Source organism: Leucoraja erinacea, chromosome 8, assembly GCF_028641065.1.
Source record: "Leucoraja erinacea ecotype New England chromosome 8, Leri_hhj_1, whole genome shotgun sequence".
Lineage (NCBI taxonomy): Eukaryota > Metazoa > Chordata > Chondrichthyes > Rajiformes > Rajidae > Leucoraja > Leucoraja erinaceus.
The window spans coordinates 62,959,713-62,976,902 of record NC_073384.1 but is presented as its reverse complement, the minus strand read 5'-3'; the positions used below and the strand labels follow the sequence as shown (position 1 = coordinate 62,976,902).

Genomic DNA, 17,190 nt, shown 5'->3' with positions numbered 1-17,190 from the left:
GTTATCTTATCAGAAGTGATCTTAATGAATAGAAGACACCAGACTGCAAATGCTGGAGTTTTGATGGAAAAAAAGCACTGGAGGAGCTTTGGGGAATGGAAGTTAGGGACAGCCATTGAATCCTGTAAATTGTGCAAGTGCCCAATACAACTCACTCATGGGCAAATAGGACATAAATGTTGTGTCAGAGATTCATTCAGCACCTTTATATTTACTGTAAAAAATCAAACTGGATGATAGTAACCAGTGCAGTGTAAATAAAATATCAACAAAGGCTCCTGCTTGTTATGCTGCGGATAATAATTTTGTTTTTTTTCTTATTTACACAGACATCAGAGAGCAGTTCTTGGCATGCGAAATACACTGTTTTAACTTATCTCCAGACCATGGTGTTCTACAATCTATTTATTTTTTTGGACAATGAACAGGCTGTCCAAGATGTAAGATGGCTCGTCATAAAACTCTTGGAAGATGAACAGTTAGAGGTAAGATAATCAGATGACAGAGGAAAATACTGGAAGGTCTCAGCCCAAGCCATGTCATACAGTTTTGTTCTTAAATTCACAATAGTTGTAAAGTGTACATTGCCAATATTTTTATATGCAGAAATAATTTGCTCTGCTTAGATTAATTGGAACTACTCGAGCTTCACATTTAAATGACACTTTACATTTAAATTTGCTCTCATTTATAGAGGCGAAGAAATATTAAGATATAGTCCTTTGAAGTGCAATGTTAAATAAATGACTGATGAAACATTTTTTATCCTTGATCAAATTCCAACCTTTTATTTAGTAAATGTCACCCTCACAAATGTGTTTTACAATTTTCCTAGTTGGTTATAAATGTAATGTTAAATGTTCCTGCCTGAAAGAGGTAACAACTTTCTTGTATCAGCATACTTTAAGTTTCTGAACCTGACTCAGAGTCTTAGATTCACAGTCAGACAGCACAGAAACAGGCCCTTTGGGCCAATTTTATGTCAACCAAAATGCCCCATCAAAGCTCGTCCCATTTATCCACGTTTGACTCTTATTCCTCTGAACCTTTCCTCTCCATGTACCTGTCCAAATGTCTTTTAAATGTTGTTATTGCACGTGCTTCAACTAATTCCTTTGGCAGCTCATTCCATATACCCCCAGACCTCAAATGTAAATGTTTTTATTGCTGATGCTGAGGAAGTTCCTGGGGGATTTTTACAGCCTTGAGAAGCAGGTGGAGAGAGACAGCAACATGAGCCGAGCCTTGCGACAGGTGAATCACATAGAACTGCTGTGCATGTCCGAATGAACTGATAAAATAGTCATTGTGGGCTTTGTTGTAGTACTACAGGAAAATACACGAATGAGGCAGAATTGGGTGTTAAATATGCTGTGTGAACCTTGGGTGTGAAATGATGAATATCCTTTAACTGCCTACAGACACGAGAAATGGCTGCTATCACCCTGAGTGGTCTTTTGCAGTGCAATTTCTTGACTATGGATCCCACCATGCAGCTGCACTTTGAACAGCTCTGCAAGACCCAACTTCCAAAGAAGAGGAAGCGAGACCCAGGCACAGTAATAGATACTATTCCTCCAGCAGGTAAAAATGAGTATGATTATAAAATAGCCTGACTTGCAGCCAGGACTGGAATTCATTTTTTGCTTCTAAGCCTTTTTTTACTGGGCGATCTCGAAGGGCAATCTGTAATAAGTGTACAAACATTAAAAGCTGTAATTGGATTATTTTTAAATATGAATGATATATGCAATAGATGTACCACTTTTCACCAGCCTCCATAGATTTGGTTCGACGGCATGCCGGAGTATTGGGATTAAGTGCCTGCATCTTATCGAGTCCATATGAAGTGCCCACTTGGATGCCACAGCTTCTGATGAACCTCAGTGGACACCTGAATGATCCACAACCTATAGAGGTAAATAGAACCTGCTGCTCAGAGAAACTACATTTTCTGGTGAATTATTTGGAAATTTACAGTATTTACTCAGAAAACGGAACCAATTAAAACAAAAAAATGTTCTTCATTTAATCTTCAATCATGAAGTGCACATATTCAATTAGTTTAGTTTATTGTCACAAATACTGCGGTACGGTGAAAAGCTTTTGTTGCATGCTAACGAGTCAGCGTTATGTTTCTAAATAACGGAGTTGTGAAGGAACTGATATACATGGTAGATTTAGATTAATTTTACAGCAGAGTAATTTGTAGTTAAGTTACATTAGACTGAATGGGAGTGTGTTACTTCACTGAAATTATGGTTAAGTGCAGATTTAACTTTGTGCACAAATTCATCGAGTGGTGTATTGTGCAAAACTTAGAAGAACCCGGTCGGTATTGAAGGAAATATTTTCAAATTAGTATGCAATCTTTTTACGTTTGAGTTCGGGACATTAGGAATTTCAAATCTTGACATTTTTTTCCTACGGTTAAAAAAATTAAACTGAGGTTTAAGTAAAAATAATGCATGAAAAGAAAATCCAAAATGTAGTCCTGAGACTGAAGGTAAACAAAAATTGTAAATAAAAGAGTTTTTGTCAAGTTTAGGGCTAATTGTATTTCGTACAGACCTGTTCAACCATCCATGTCATTTGACGGAATTCCTGGTTGGAAATCCATGTGCTGGTTAAATTGAGATGACTCGATTAGGGTGTGCGTGGATCAGGAACTCAGGAACTATACACATACTGATTAAAAATATAAACTGGCACAATGTAAAAATAAATGCATAGAAAGCTACAGGGGCAGAATGTGGTGGCAAGGCCAAATCATCTGTGCTTGATGTTTCTGTGTACTCAATTAGCTCATTAAAAAATGCCCGATAAATTGTTCTATTTACAAATTAATAAGTGCACAGGATCAAAGGTATCTACAACTTTTGCGAATAGCAGAGCAAATGCCTAGAATGAAAGTTAACACGTAATTGTTCAATTTTAAATGTCCATATTCAAAGTGAGGGGAAATAATTGTCATCCATTAGTAATTACTACCTTTTCACGACAGGATGTACATTATTATTTATAAGCGTTGCGTGGGAAATGAATGCGCAAGTGAAATAAATACACAGTGGTTAAGGATTCATTTCTATTTTGGGGAAGAAGTTAATGAAGCAGCACAGAAGGGATTGTTTTGTTGGGTTCTGGCTTATTCTCAATTACAGCAAAGTCTTTCTTTTGTTTTGCCTGTATTCCACTAAAATTCCCTTTTGTTTTCACAGTTGACTGTGAAAAAAACGTTATCTAATTTTCGAAGAACTCACCACGATAACTGGCAAGAACATAAGCAGCAGTTCACAGATGACCAGTTAGTGATTCTTGCAGACCTCCTTGTGTCACCATGTTACTATGCCTGAGGAGGTAAACAACAGTTGAAACCAAATACTTAGAATACAAAGTATTTATCACCCCCAGCCCATATCTTTATGTTTCCTGCTGATGCACATTATTTTCTATAAATGAATGTTTTCTGCAAAGGCATTGAGTGTTGTTTTTCAAGAATCATACTTCTCTGTTTTTACCAATTTTTGGAGGGCTGAGGTACTAAAATGAGTTTGGAACAACAATTGTTCTGAAATGCATTATTCCAGGTACAGTGTCCAAATACCGTTGGCTATGTGAAAACCAAAGCTTTTACTTGTGTATTGTCAGCGAGGTGCTAGTTCTCTGGTGTCACTGTTTTATTGATGGTGATGGGCTAGTCTAGTTCCTGTTTGCTGACCTATCATAGCCGGAAGCACCCAGTATTACTTTGGAAACTAATAATCAAAACAATATATAGCTAAATAATAGATTTTTCCCCAAACTTTTATTTCTGCATTATCCAAAAGCTAGAAGAATTTATAATCCAGTATGATCTTGATAGAGAGAGAGAGAGAAGTCAAGAGTGTTTTATTGTCATGTGTCCCAGATAGGACAATGAAATTCTTGCTTGCTGCAGCACAACAGAACATGTAAACATAGTACAAAACGGGAGAAGAAAAAAAAGTTCATTGGACACATGCACACATACTCAATAAATAAAATATAATGTAATAATAATGATTAAGAAGGATCTGCAGATGCTGGAAAAATCGAAAGTGGGCAAAAATGCTGGGGAAACTCAGCAGGTGAGGTAGCATTTATGGAGCGAAGGAATAGGTGACGTTTCGGGTCGAGACCCTTCTGCCCACTAGCCCACTGTTTCCGCATCTTCCTTTTCTCTTCCTGTCCTCCCACACATCAGTCTAAAGAAGGGTCTCGACCCGAAACGTTACCTATTCCTTCGCTCCATAGATGCTGCCTCACCCGCTGAGTTTCTCCAGCATTTTTGTCTACCTGCAATAATAATGATAGCCTGTTGCAGTTCAGAGCTTATTTGTTGTCGTGTTTAATAGCCTGATGGCTATTACCTGGACATTACTGTTTTCAGGCTCCTGTACATTCTTCCAGATGGCAATGGTGAAATGAGTGCGTGGCCAGGATACTGAGGGTGGCGGATTTTTTACTTCAAACCTGTACAATGATTATCTATTTTAGTTATACCAAAAGTAAGCATGCAGGTACAGCATGCAGTGAAGAAAGCAAATGGCATGTTGACCTTCATAGCGAGATGATTTGAGTATAGGAGCAAGGAAGTACTACTGCAGTTGTGCAGGGCCCTGGTGAGACCACACCTGGAGTATTGTGTGTAGTTTTGGTCTCCTCATTTGAGGAAGGACATTCTTGATATTGCGTGAGTGCAGCTTAGGTTCACCAGGTTAATTCCCGGGATGGATGACTGACATGATGAAAGAATGGGTCGACTGGGCTTGTATTCACTGGAATTTAGAAGGATGCTGGGTATGTTATAGAAATATATAAAATTCTTAAGGGATTGGACAGGCTAGATGCAGGAAAAATGTTCCCGATGTTGGGGGGGGGTCCAGAACCAGTGGTCACAGTTTAAGAATAAGGGGTAGGCCATTTAGTTAGGACTGAGATGAGGAAAAACTTATTCACCCAGAGTTCTGAATCTGTGGAATTATCTGCCACTGAAGGCAGTGGAGGCCAATTTGCTGGCTGTTTTCAAGAGAGAATTAGATCTAGTTCTTAGGGCTAAAGGAATCAAGGGATATGTCGAGGATATGCAAAGGGAATCAAGGGAAAAATAAACATTGTATTTCTGTTCCAACTTTTCAATCTAATTTGGATGGTATCTTTGATATGTAGAACCAAACCAATTTTGATCTCACCATAATTTTCCTTTTTCTCCTAGACTGTGGTTCAATTGACTAATGGAAAATGGTTTTGGTGCTACCACTATTGAACAACAAAAAACATTTGTTATGTACATATGCCTGAGAATCTGATTAACCATATAAATCTCTGAAGGCCCAAGAAGCTGCAAATTCTAATATTTTGTGTCATTCAAGATGATGAGATCTTTTTAAATCCAAGTAAATAATTCACAAACAGCAGAAATTGTGTATGTATATAAGTGTGTTTAGTAGAATTTTAATTTTAAGTTTATAATATATAGACAATAGTTTTTTTTTTCTTTGCTAATTTACAGAAATTGTAATTAAACACAAATCACTCTGCTGAATTTGTAAAATTCTTGTACAGTTTTTGCTCAAAACATCCTCATTTCTTGACTGCTCTTAAAACAGCTCTGGCTATTGAATGGGCACTTGCATAACTGCTGTTGGGGCTGTAAAGGAAATGTAAAAACTGTACAAACAGGAGATGAAGCAACACATTTGTACAGAATGTAATCTTTAAAGATGTGGCGTTATATATGTTGAGTTTCATTTGTAATGGTGTGAATTTATAGTGGTTCTGTCTTCAGATCACGTGCTTTTCAATGGTTTTGTTGTTAATGCTTTCAAGAAAATACATTTTGTCATCAGTTTGCCTAGACTGCTTCAGGTTTATCACGCTGCTGGTTTTGCTGTATTTAATATAATTTTAATGTCTTATTGTATTGAAACTTTTTATTAAATTCCGTTAACTTTATTTGCTTTTCCCCAATTACTTGATATTTGTTACAATGTATGAAATGCCAGCATCAAAAGTACTATCTTTTATTGTGCAATTAATCTGATGATAAACCATGGGTAAAAAGTCAAATCATACGATTGTACGACGTGCAAGACTTAACCACTATATAGGGTATTGCCAAAAGCAGTGGTTTTAGATGTACTACCGCATATTTTAAAGCCAATAAATGGATTGTTTGTAACACATCTGCATTGCTTGTGAGAATGTATATGATGGTGTAAAACTTTTAGAAAAACTGAAATCTTTGTTTCTTCATTATTCACAGAATAAGCAAAATAACTCCAGATGACTTTTCACTCGAGTGATGTATTTTGCTGAGTTACTCACTTATCCCCAATCCCGCTGATTCCTACTTTTATGCAAATATAACCTTTTTTTTCTGGGTCATTGCATTGGTTTCCCTATTAATATAAGCATACATTCATTTGTTAAACAGCATGATATTATTTTATGAGGTGATATTGACCAAGAGGAAGTTCCACTGTATGCCAACATTGACTTTTCAACAATATTGCATTTGTGTTTTGCATGCTGTTGACAATAATTTCACAAGTATTCCTTGGGCAGAAAAACTGGGGGGGGGGATGCCATCTGTGCTGTGCTTTTGAAGATCATTTGGTTCATGGAAGAGAATGCTAGTATTATGCTGGATGTCAGCAAATAGCACCATTGGATTTAAATGTCTTCATCTATTCATCCAATGCCTAAACAAATCATTTCCAGGTGCGGCTCACTGGATGGCAGTTAAAGCTGGAGAGTTCATCTAGAGCTACTCTAAATCAATAATTTACAATAAGTGGGCTTCTCTCTGATATAACGAATAACTAGAAAATATATTGGACAAATTGTGACTCGTAATGGGGGGAAAATACATTTTATTTAATTATTCGGGACAACATCAATGCAGTAACGCCATTGCTGGAAATTCTTTTCATTTTAAATGGCAATGATTTACTCTGTTGAAATAGTTGGTTTTGTATTGGGTTATTATTGGCACATGTACTGAGCTACAGTGAACCTAATGCCAATTCATTCAGAATGCTGCATGAAACCTACCTTTTTATGCCAAAAGTAGTTAGGATTCTTCACGCTCAATATTATATTCCAGACTCGACCAGAAATAATATTGTGTAATTCAAAATACTAATGCAGAAATGTTGACGCAAGACACTGCGGTTGCTGGAATCTGGAACAAAAAAACAAGCTGCTGGAGCAACCTGGTGCGGGATAAGCAGCATTTGTGAAGGGAAAACGATTGTTGATGTTTAGGGTCAAGACCCTGCAGCAGGATTGCGGGTTGAGAGGCAAGATAGCCAGTATAAAGAGGGAGGGGTGAGGCAGGAGCTTGCAGGTGATGTGTGGGGGTGTGGGGAGAGATTGGGTGATGAGGGAAATTATGGTTAGATTGAGCAAGGTGGCAGAGGGGTAGGGCTGTAGTTAAGGGACTGGCATGTGGGTGATAGGCAGTGGAAGAACATTACTCTTTATTTATCTTTAAAGTGGAGAGAGGAAGGAAACTTGTTATGCCATTCATGGGAACATTATTTACATATACATCTGACCAATGAATATATGGGAGGTCATTCATAACCTGGGGATGGTCTGTATTGTTAAACAGGGACTCCTTGTTCTAGATTTTTCTGCACAAGTAAATATCCTCTACACTTTAATCTTGTAAGACCCTTCAGGATCTTGCAGGTTCAATTAAATTTAAATCTTACTCCAAACTCCAATGGATAAAAGTCAAGTATGTCCAACTTCAAGACAATTGTGCCCATTCCAAACAACAGTGTAGTAAACCTGAATTGCTTCCAATGCAGAAATACTGAATCACAGAGAAAACTTGGCAAGTTTATCATCTTTAATTCCCTTTAAAAGATTTGTGTGCACATACAATGATCAACATTAATTTTAAAATGTCTTGCACTGAGCAGAAGCAAAAAATTCCTTTTATTTGAACATATAAATAAAACATTTTTTTCTCAACGATTAAGGCAATTGAAAATCCCTGGTTTAACTTGCCCAGAGTGACCTTGTGTTCCCACCCTAAATCCACTGCCAAGAACCTGTCTAGTTCCTTCCTGGCATCCATCATTGTTTCTCACTCCATGAACTGTGTTGCCATTTGAACTTTGAACATTCTGGTTTCATTATTCGTTCCCAGGGCATGGACATCATTGGGCAGGCTGATCATTTTTGTTCATGAACTGAGAAACTTAAGAGCCAACAAGATTAGTGGATATGTGTTGGAAGGAACTGCAGATGCTGGATTACACTGAAGATAGACACAAAATACTGGAGTAACTCAGTGGGACAGGCAGCATCTCTGGATAGAAGGAAATGGGTGACATTTCAGGTCGAGACCTTCAGACTGAAAGGGAGAGGGAACACGGAGATAAGAAGTGTATGAAAACGACATCAAAGGAGATGCAGATCAAGAAAATGTTGAATAGATCATTGTTAGCTTGGAGAAGCTTACAGAGATAAGATTTAATCAGGGACTGATAGTCATGTATTGTGCTGACCCAACAAGGATGTTTGTCAGACAAATATCTTTAAAACACTTTCTGATATTCTTGCGATTACTGGCAGTAATGCAATTATTTTTTAAAGTTTTCTTTTATTTTGTAATTACTTTAGTGTAAATTCCCCAGTTGCCATGGTCAGATGCAAACTGGCGTCTGTGGAGCAGGGGTTCGAGAATTCTGGCTGCTGGTCTAATGGGATTATATTTCCAATATTTCTCTTCATTTTGTTCTCTGTCAATTTGTCACGAATGTTCCCAATGATTGAATTCTGTAAAATCTACTTGGATCTAATTGATAGAAATGTTGGGAATTTTTTGTCCTTTCTCCCTTTAGAGGAAAAAACAATACAGGCAAAAAATGTGTTTAGGGATTAGTTGTACGAAGATCTTAAATCAGCCAGCTACTCCCCCAAAAAATGAATGTATTTTATAAAATGGGAGAGAGTAAAGGGGCCATCTATCCCAAAGGGGCGGCCTAATCCACGAGGTCTGGCGAGTTTGCCCTCAACTCATACTCGCAGCATGGTCGACCCGAGGTCCTAGGAGGTCTTTGTAACTCCTTCATGCTCGAGAGTAGTTCCCGTGTACTCGAGGTCTCAGCTATTTGCGGCGTATTTTTCAACATGTTGAAAAATGCCCCTGAGTAAAAAAGGTCGCCATGGGAAAAATCGATCCTTTTTTTACTCGTAGTAGGTCGGCATGTTATTCGTAGGTAATCGAGGGTAGTCGAAGGTAATCGAAGGTAGTCGAAGATAGTCTTCAACATAGTCGAAGGGAGATCGAAGGAGGTCGTCTTCACTCCCCACTGTTCGGTGTCCAATTTTCCTGAAGCTAGTCGAAGCTGGTCTTCAACATAGTCGAAGGAGGTCTTCAACATGAAATTTTTTCAAACTCTCCTAAACTCACCAATCAGGTTGCCGCAATGGGACAGCCCCTTACGTTTGTACATAGCGCTCAAACTGTGGGCACACTAGGGTCATTTCTGTCATTTATATTTACATTATGCTCTCCCTTTAAAATCAACCAAGTGATTTCATCTGTAATTTATCCCTGTTGCAAGCTAGGCCACGCCCCCAGAAATATTATCTTCGCACTATTCATGTAGCACCCACTCTCTCCCTACAACTTAAAACTAACTTTTTTTCTCTCCTTCACATATCCAATGAAGGGCACTTAACCTGGAACCTTAATATTGTTTTCCTTTGCACTGATGCTGCCTGACCTGTTGAGCATTAGCCCCATTTTCTGTTGTTTGTTTTAATTTATTTGTTTATAATTTTATTTGACGATTCTTTGATTCCTCTGCAAAATACTTTCTGTTGAAGTATTTGATGAGACCACACCTGGAGAACTATGTGCAGTTCTGGTCACCTGGCTTTAGGACAGATGTCATTAAGGTGGAAAAGATGCCGAAGAGATTCACTAGAATATTGCCGGAGCTGAGTACCAGGGAGTGGCTGGATAGGCAGGGACTTTTTTCTTTGGACCATGGAAGGCTGAAGGGCGGTCTCGTTGATCTGTTCAAGATCACCAGGAAGAGGGACATGGATAAAGTGAAAGCATACTATCGTCCCAGAGTTGAGAGTTCTAAAACAAGTGGACATAACTTAAGGTGAGAGGAGAGAGGTTTCAGGGGGACCTCAGCGGCATCCTTTTCATTCAGATGGTTGTCTATATCTGGAATGAGCTGCCAGAGGAACTATGGAAGAGGATGCAATTATAACTTTCAAAAGACATTTGGATAGGAAAGGTTTAGAGGGACGTGGGCCAAATGCAGAATACCAACTGATCAACATGCAGCTCCCTGACTCTAGTTGGCACCAGCCCTGCACTGCACCCGCTGGAAGTGGCCAACTCCCCGCTAAGGACTGTACATTGTGCGCCTGGACACATTCAGGACAGCACTCCCCGCCTCTGGCCGCCTTAGGGCTGCACACTGTACAAACTCACACCAAGGGATATTGAGGGAGATCCTTCACAATGCTTTTCATTGGATGGCGCAGTAGAACCGAATGGCCTCCTGCTAATGTACTAGTTTCATAGTCACTGGCCCGCTGGAGGCTGCGCACTCTGACACTGGTCAGTCTTGTCAATGACTCCGGTTCATCATAGACAGTCTCACACCGGCCAGTCCCGTCCCCTTACACCGGCCAGCCCCGCACTCTGCCTCTCTCCCAGCAGCTCTGCAGCGGCGACATGGGTTGAGCGCAGCCGCTTGGTGCAATGCGCCGTCTGACGGTCTCCCGGGGACCGGCCGGGGTCCAGTCGCTCTCGTTAAGTCCCCGTCACAGTGTTGCTGCCTGGAGGAGATATCGGAGTCAAGGTGGCGCCTGGGGGCCGGAGAAAACTAAAACTCTGCCCCGGTGCTGATGCCTCCATCGCCCTTCCCGGGACCGCTCCTGCAGGTGAGCCGGGGTGAGCTGGGGTGAGCTGGGCCGGGCTGGGTCGGGGAGGGTCCCGGGGCTTTATTCCGGATTCAAAGTCTACATTCCAGTTCGATCCTTTCCAATACCAGCGACCGAGTCTCAGAGGACAATGTTTGCTGAGGCTTGGGTGTTTGTTTTTGCTGTCTGGGAAGAGTGAGTGTGAAGAATGGTCCCCACATGAAACTCCCGTCTGTCCATTTCCTACACAGATGTGCTGAGTTCCTCCAGCACCTGGTGTTTTGCGCAAGGTACCAGCAGCATAGGTCATAAGTGGTAGAAGCTGAATATGGCCATTCGGCCCATCACGTCTACTCCGCCATTCAATCATACGATAGAACTGTATTTATCCCAGGAGGGAATTCATGGCTGATCTCTCCCTCCTACCCCCATTCTCCTGCCTTCTCCCCATAACCCCTGACATCCGTACTAATCAAAAATCTATCACTGCTTTTAAAATATTAATTGACTTGGCCTCCACATCCTTCTGTGGCAAAGAATTCCACAGATTCACAATAGACAATAGGTGCAGGAGTAGGCTATTCGGTCCCTCGAGCCAGCACCGCCATTCAATGTGATCATGGCTGATCATCCACAATCAGTACCCCATTCCTGCCTTCTCCCCATATCCCTTGACTCCGCTATCTTTAAGAACTCCATCTAACTCCCTCTTGAAAACATCCAGCGAATTGGCCTCCACTGCCTTCTGTGGCAGAGAATTCAACACTCACAACTCTGTGTGTGAAAAAGTATTTCCTCATCTCCGCTCTAAATGCTTACCCCTTATTCTTAAACTGTGGCCCCAGGTTCTGGACTCCCCCAACATCGGGAACATGTTTCCTGCCTCTAGCGTGTCCAAACCATTAATAATCTTATATGTTTCAATAAGATTACCTCTCATCCTTCTAAATTCCAGTGTATACAAGTCCAGCCGGTTCATTCTGTCAACATATGACAGTCCCGCCATCCCTTGTGAACCTACGCTGCACTCCCTCAATAGCAAGAATGTCCTTCCTCAAATTTGGAGACCAAAACAGTACACAATACTCCAGGTGTGGTTTCACTAGGGCCCTGTACAACTGCAGAAGGACCTCTTTGCTCCTATACTCAACTCCTCTTGGCCACCATGTGACCAAAGACATTCATCCACATCTCCTTCTTAAAGGAACGTCATTTAATTCTGATGTTACGAGCACCTGCAGTTCCTCGTGCATTCATCTGATCAGTTTTTGTTTCAAATCTCCAGAGCCTGCGGGGTTTTTTTGCTTCAATTCGGTAACGCACCAGTTTGTGTTTCAGAACCGGGTTCTCGGGACATCCGAGGGGAACGATGAACATAACACACAGAGGGCGGCCAGCAGTGGACTTGGGCTTGCCACATGGCAGTAACAACTCGACTGCCTGGGGCAATGCGAGTGAACCCACAGGCGATCTCCAGGAGCTGATCCGCACGACCACTCTCGCCACCTGTACCCTCCTGCTGCTACTGACATTCTGTGTGGGGACCTACGGCAACCTGGTCGTCTTCTTATCCTTCTTTGATCCAGTGTTTAGAAAGTTTCGGACTAACTTTGACTTTCTGATCCTGAACCTATCCTTTTGTGACCTATTCATTTGCTGTGTGACAACACCCATGTTCGCTTTCATTTTATTTTTTGATTCCGATAGCAACGTCTCCGAGGTTTTCTGCTTCACCTTTCACCTCACCAGTGCTGGATTGATAATAATGTCCCTTAAATCAGTGACATCGATAGCTCTCTATCGTTTGCGCATGGTGCTTGGTCAGCAGCACAATACAACAGCTTCTTCTCGCTCTTTATTTATCCTAACCACCAGTCTGTGGACCTTAAGTTTCACCCTTGCTATTCTGACTACCTTCCGGACATATCCTGACAGTTCCAGAGTATGCGTTCCCCTTTTTGGTTGCTCGAATAGGGATGGTAGAGTCATTCTCTATCTATATGTTACAGATTTTGCATTTTGCGTGGGAGCCGTATCGGTTTCCTATGTGCTGATAGCTCTTGCCCTGAAGAGAAATGCACATGTAAGGAAGTGTGCATTCGTCACTGTTGATACATTAAGGACCAAGTCCCTCAGGAGAACAGACAACGTCAACGCACAGACTGCAGTACAACTTCTTCGCCCAAATAAGCTCCAGCTCATGCACACACACTCCCAAGGACGTTCTCGAGTCAAGGCTTCTGAAAATAGGTTGAGTCGATCGTCCTCGGTGAAATTACCAGGCACAAAAGATTCGAAGGCTGTCGTGACATGTGTTGTCATTGTGCTGACGGTAATAGTTTGCTGCCTGCCATTGGGAATCTCCTTCTTGCAAGACGTGTCAACACCGCAGAGTAGTTATATTTTAAATCAGTTTAAGCTTTTTGGATTCACATTGATATTCTTCAAATCGGGTCTAAATCCATTTATATATTCACGCAGCAGTGCTGGGCTTCGTAGGAGAATTGCCTGGGACACACAGAGCGTGGGTCTTGCTTGCTGGTGTTGTAGATATTGGTTCTGGGCAGTGGGTAAAGGTGGTCTGCATGCGAATAGACACAAATCGTCTCATCATGAAAAAAGTTCAGCTTATAAACTGTCTTCTAGACCACAGGGGACGTTGGCAGATCAGACTTATGGACCCAGTCACTCAATTGGTAGTATATTTACCCCCCAAATGCCCGTTGGCCATAATTGTCCACAAAATATCTCGATCCCAATCAACACAAGTATTCAAGCTCAAGGTCAGTTTATTGTCACATGCACCAATTAAGGTACAGCGAAATTGGAGTTACTATACAGCCATACTAAGTGAAAAGCAACAAGACACACAACCACATAAAAGTTAACATAAACATCCACCACAGTGGATTCCACATTCCTCACTGTGATGGAAGGCAATATTCTATCTTCTCCCTCTTTGTTCTCCCACAGTCGGGGTGATCGAAGCCCCCATCGGGCAATCAAAACTCCTGCATCAGGGCAGTTGAAACTCTCTCCGCGGCATGGAGCTCCCGAGTCGGCCTCTTGTTACCAGAGACCGCAGGCTTCAAGATGTTAAAGTCCACAGGCCCCGCGGTTGGAGCTTCGGTCCCCGGCAAAGGGATCGCAAGCTCTGCGATGTTAAAGTCCCACAGACTCCTGCGGCTTGGAACGCCCATCGGTCTCCAGGAAAGGCCGCCTACTCCACAATGTTAGGCCGCAAAGGGGACGGAGATATGATACGGAAATAAATCGCATCTCCGTCGAGGTTAGAAATGGAAAAAAAGTTCTCCCCAACCCACACCTCCACATAAAACAGTCCAAGGAACACTAAAACATACTGCCTAAATCCTAAAAATAACAAAAAAGAAGAAAGGACACACAGACTGTTGGCGAGGCAGCCAAAGCTGGTGTTGAGTCTTACTGTAGCATTTCAAATGTCATTCCTTCAAGCAGTCCAAATAGCTGGCCACCAATGAATGCTGTTTGTGGATTTGCCAAATCACTTGATGCCATGCATTACCATACTGCAAAAATACCTGATTTTGTTCTGGAGCGTGGAAATACCTCTGCCAAAGAAATACCTATTCCAACAGGTTGAAAGAGACCCACAGTGCCTGCACCCAATTGCATGTCAACAGTTCTGTTTTTGTCAATTTATCAAAGTGCACTGGAGGAACATCAGAAAAGTATGACCGTTGCAATTACGCTCCAAACTTACTTTCACAAATATTTTTGAACACATGTACAGGCTTGTTTTTAGTGAATGCTCATGCAGGTAAGTTCAATGAATGTTTAAATACACATTATTTGTAAGGCATAAAAACCAACAAAATGAAGCAAAGGTAAATAAAACACTGGCAAATAGTGCATCACTGTCCTTAAAATACCAGTCCTAATCAAAATACTTCTGTTACGTTGCGTGTTGTACCTGTAACTGTACAGTATAACTTAAACCAAGTATGTCGACTGTTACAGACCTCCTCAGGTTTAGCTGAGGGACACAGAGTGGAAATGGGCCTTTCAGCCCACCGAACCCACACCGACCAGTGATCATCTGTACGCTAGTTCTATTCTACACACCAGGGATATTTTAGTCAATTAACCTACAAGTCTTTGGAATGTGGGAGGAAACCAGAGCACGCGGAGAAAATCCACGTGGTTCACAGGGAGAACGTGCAAACTCCGTAGAGACAGCACCTTTAGTCAGGATCGTGCACTGTAAGGCAGCAACTCTACTGCTGCACTCGTGTGCTGCCCAAAGAGGTCTGGCAGTATACAGCTGAAACCAGACTGATAACTTTTTCTGAACTCTTCCACTATCCAACAGTTTCAACAGTTTACACGAATATCCAGGAGAGATTTGTCTTCCATTATTTCCACTTTCTCAGTTTCATACCGCATCAATGACTCTCATCACCCTGGCCACACATTTCACTCCTACCATCGGGAGGAAGGTATAGGAGTCTGCGACAGCCAGGTTCAAGAATAACTTCTTCCCAACAACAGGCAGCCTCTGAAACATTACACACCACTAACCTCAATCATGAACTTGAAATGTACTTGGTTGCACTAAGAACTTTGTCTTAAAAAAATGCATTAATATTTGTGGTTATTAATCAATTGAATGTTTGTGTATTATCTATTATCAACCTGTTTTGTGTTCACAGGCCTGTTATGCTGTGGCAAGTAAGGATTTCAATGTACTGTTATAATTTACTAATGATAATTAAACGCTCTTGACTCAAACATCTCAGTGAGAACTCACTTGTGGCATTGAATCCACATTCCATAGTTGAATAAGCATTTTGAAGAATCGAGTTTACCATTATTATTATTATTACTTGTGCCCGCTAGATTTATTAGATGTATTCTAAATGTTTTACTTTTCATGCATTTTGGCCACATCAATATGTAGGGTAGTTATGTCAGTCAATGGATAATTTAAAAAATGTAAGATTAGTGGCAGACTGTGATTTTCCCCTTTTGCCATAGGAAAGTTTTTTATTATTTCTGTACTGAGATTCTCCAGGACACTGTCTGGGACCATGGGACGCAAGTTCACCTGATGGTGGCAGCACAGGTAAATAGAATGGTAAAGAAGTCATACTGGATGGTCACCTTCATGAGGTGGCCAAAGGAATTAAGTGGAAGGTGTTTGGATTTGCGATTGGATCCTGAACTTTCTGACGGAGCGACCGCAGGCAGTGAGACTGGGCCCGCACCTGTCCTCCACTATCACCCTGAGCACCGGCACACCACAGGGCTGTGTACTAAGCCCCATGCTCTACTCCCTCTTCACTCACGACTGTGTTCCTGCATTCGACACCAACACCATCGTGAAGTTTGCAGACGACACAACAGAGATTGGGCTGATCACCAACAGTGATGAAACAAAATACAGAGCGGAGGTGCAGAACCTGGCGGACTGATGCACACGTAACAACTTGTCACTAAACACCTCCAAGACCAAGGAGCTGATTATTGACTTCAGGAGGTCCCATAATGGAGAATACGCCCCAATCTCCATTTACGGGGAAAGTGTGGAGAGAGTGTCCAGCTTTAAGTTTCTGGGCACTCACATTTCAGAGGACCTCACATGGTCCACCAACACCGCTGCGCTGGTCAAGAAGGCACAGCAACGACTGTTCTTCCTGAGGACATTAAAAAAGACTGGTCTGCCCCAACAGCTGCTGACGTTCTACCGCTGCGCCACAGAGCATATTAACATATGGCATCTCTGTGTGGTATCTCAGCTGCACGGAGGCGGAGAGGAGAGCTCTTCAGCGCGTCGTCGTGCAGAGGATCATTGGGACAGAGCTACCAGCCTTGGAGGGCATCTACCACACACGGTGCCTCAGGAAGGCCGTCAGCATCCATAAAGACTCCTCACACCCTTGTAACGGACTGTTCGAACTACTTCCCTCCAGCAGACGTTACAAGGCCTTCTACGCCCGACCCTCCAGACTCAGAAACAGCTTTATACCCAGAGCTATAGCGGCTCTGAACCGGCCCTGCTGAGTGCCCCCCATCCCCCCTGGACTGTCTCCCTCGGATGGTCACGTCACACAGCTTATTTATTTATTTTACTCTTCTTTTACATTGGTTGGAAGCTGCATACTAAATCTCGTTGCACTGATGTGCAAGGCCAATAAAATATATTATTATTATTGTGGTCCAACTTAACAAATAGATAAGTTAGACTACAACAGGAATGTTTTGCGCAGTTCTGAACACATT

At 41.8% G+C, this 17,190-nt stretch overlaps 2 protein-coding genes across 3 annotated transcripts in view; both read left to right on the top strand.

Annotated features, from left to right (window-relative positions):
• The window catches only part of psme4b (proteasome activator subunit 4b), a 102,795-nt gene extending 96,592 nt beyond the window's left edge, over nucleotides 1–6,203 (top strand). For both annotated transcript variants that reach the window (XM_055639833.1, XM_055639832.1), the window contains 5 exons: nucleotides 330–485; nucleotides 1,422–1,584; nucleotides 1,776–1,918; nucleotides 3,219–3,357; nucleotides 5,234–6,203. In XM_055639833.1, the coding sequence (XP_055495808.1) occupies nucleotides 330–485; nucleotides 1,422–1,584; nucleotides 1,776–1,918; nucleotides 3,219–3,353 (597 nt within the window). In that variant the 3' untranslated portion in view covers nucleotides 3,354–3,357; nucleotides 5,234–6,203. The remainder of the gene's footprint in view (nucleotides 1–329; nucleotides 486–1,421; nucleotides 1,585–1,775; nucleotides 1,919–3,218; nucleotides 3,358–5,233) is intronic.
• Nucleotides 6,204–8,402: 2,199 nt separating this feature from the next.
• LOC129699766 (probable G-protein coupled receptor 75) lies at nucleotides 8,403–13,848 on the top strand. The gene is made up of 2 exons (XM_055639831.1): nucleotides 8,403–10,950; nucleotides 12,268–13,848. The coding sequence occupies exon 2, from the start codon at nucleotides 12,299–12,301 to the stop codon at nucleotides 13,739–13,741; it is 1,443 nt and encodes a 480-aa protein (XP_055495806.1). The 5' UTR covers nucleotides 8,403–10,950; nucleotides 12,268–12,298; the 3' UTR covers nucleotides 13,742–13,848.
• Nucleotides 13,849–17,190: the final 3,342 nt, after the last annotated feature.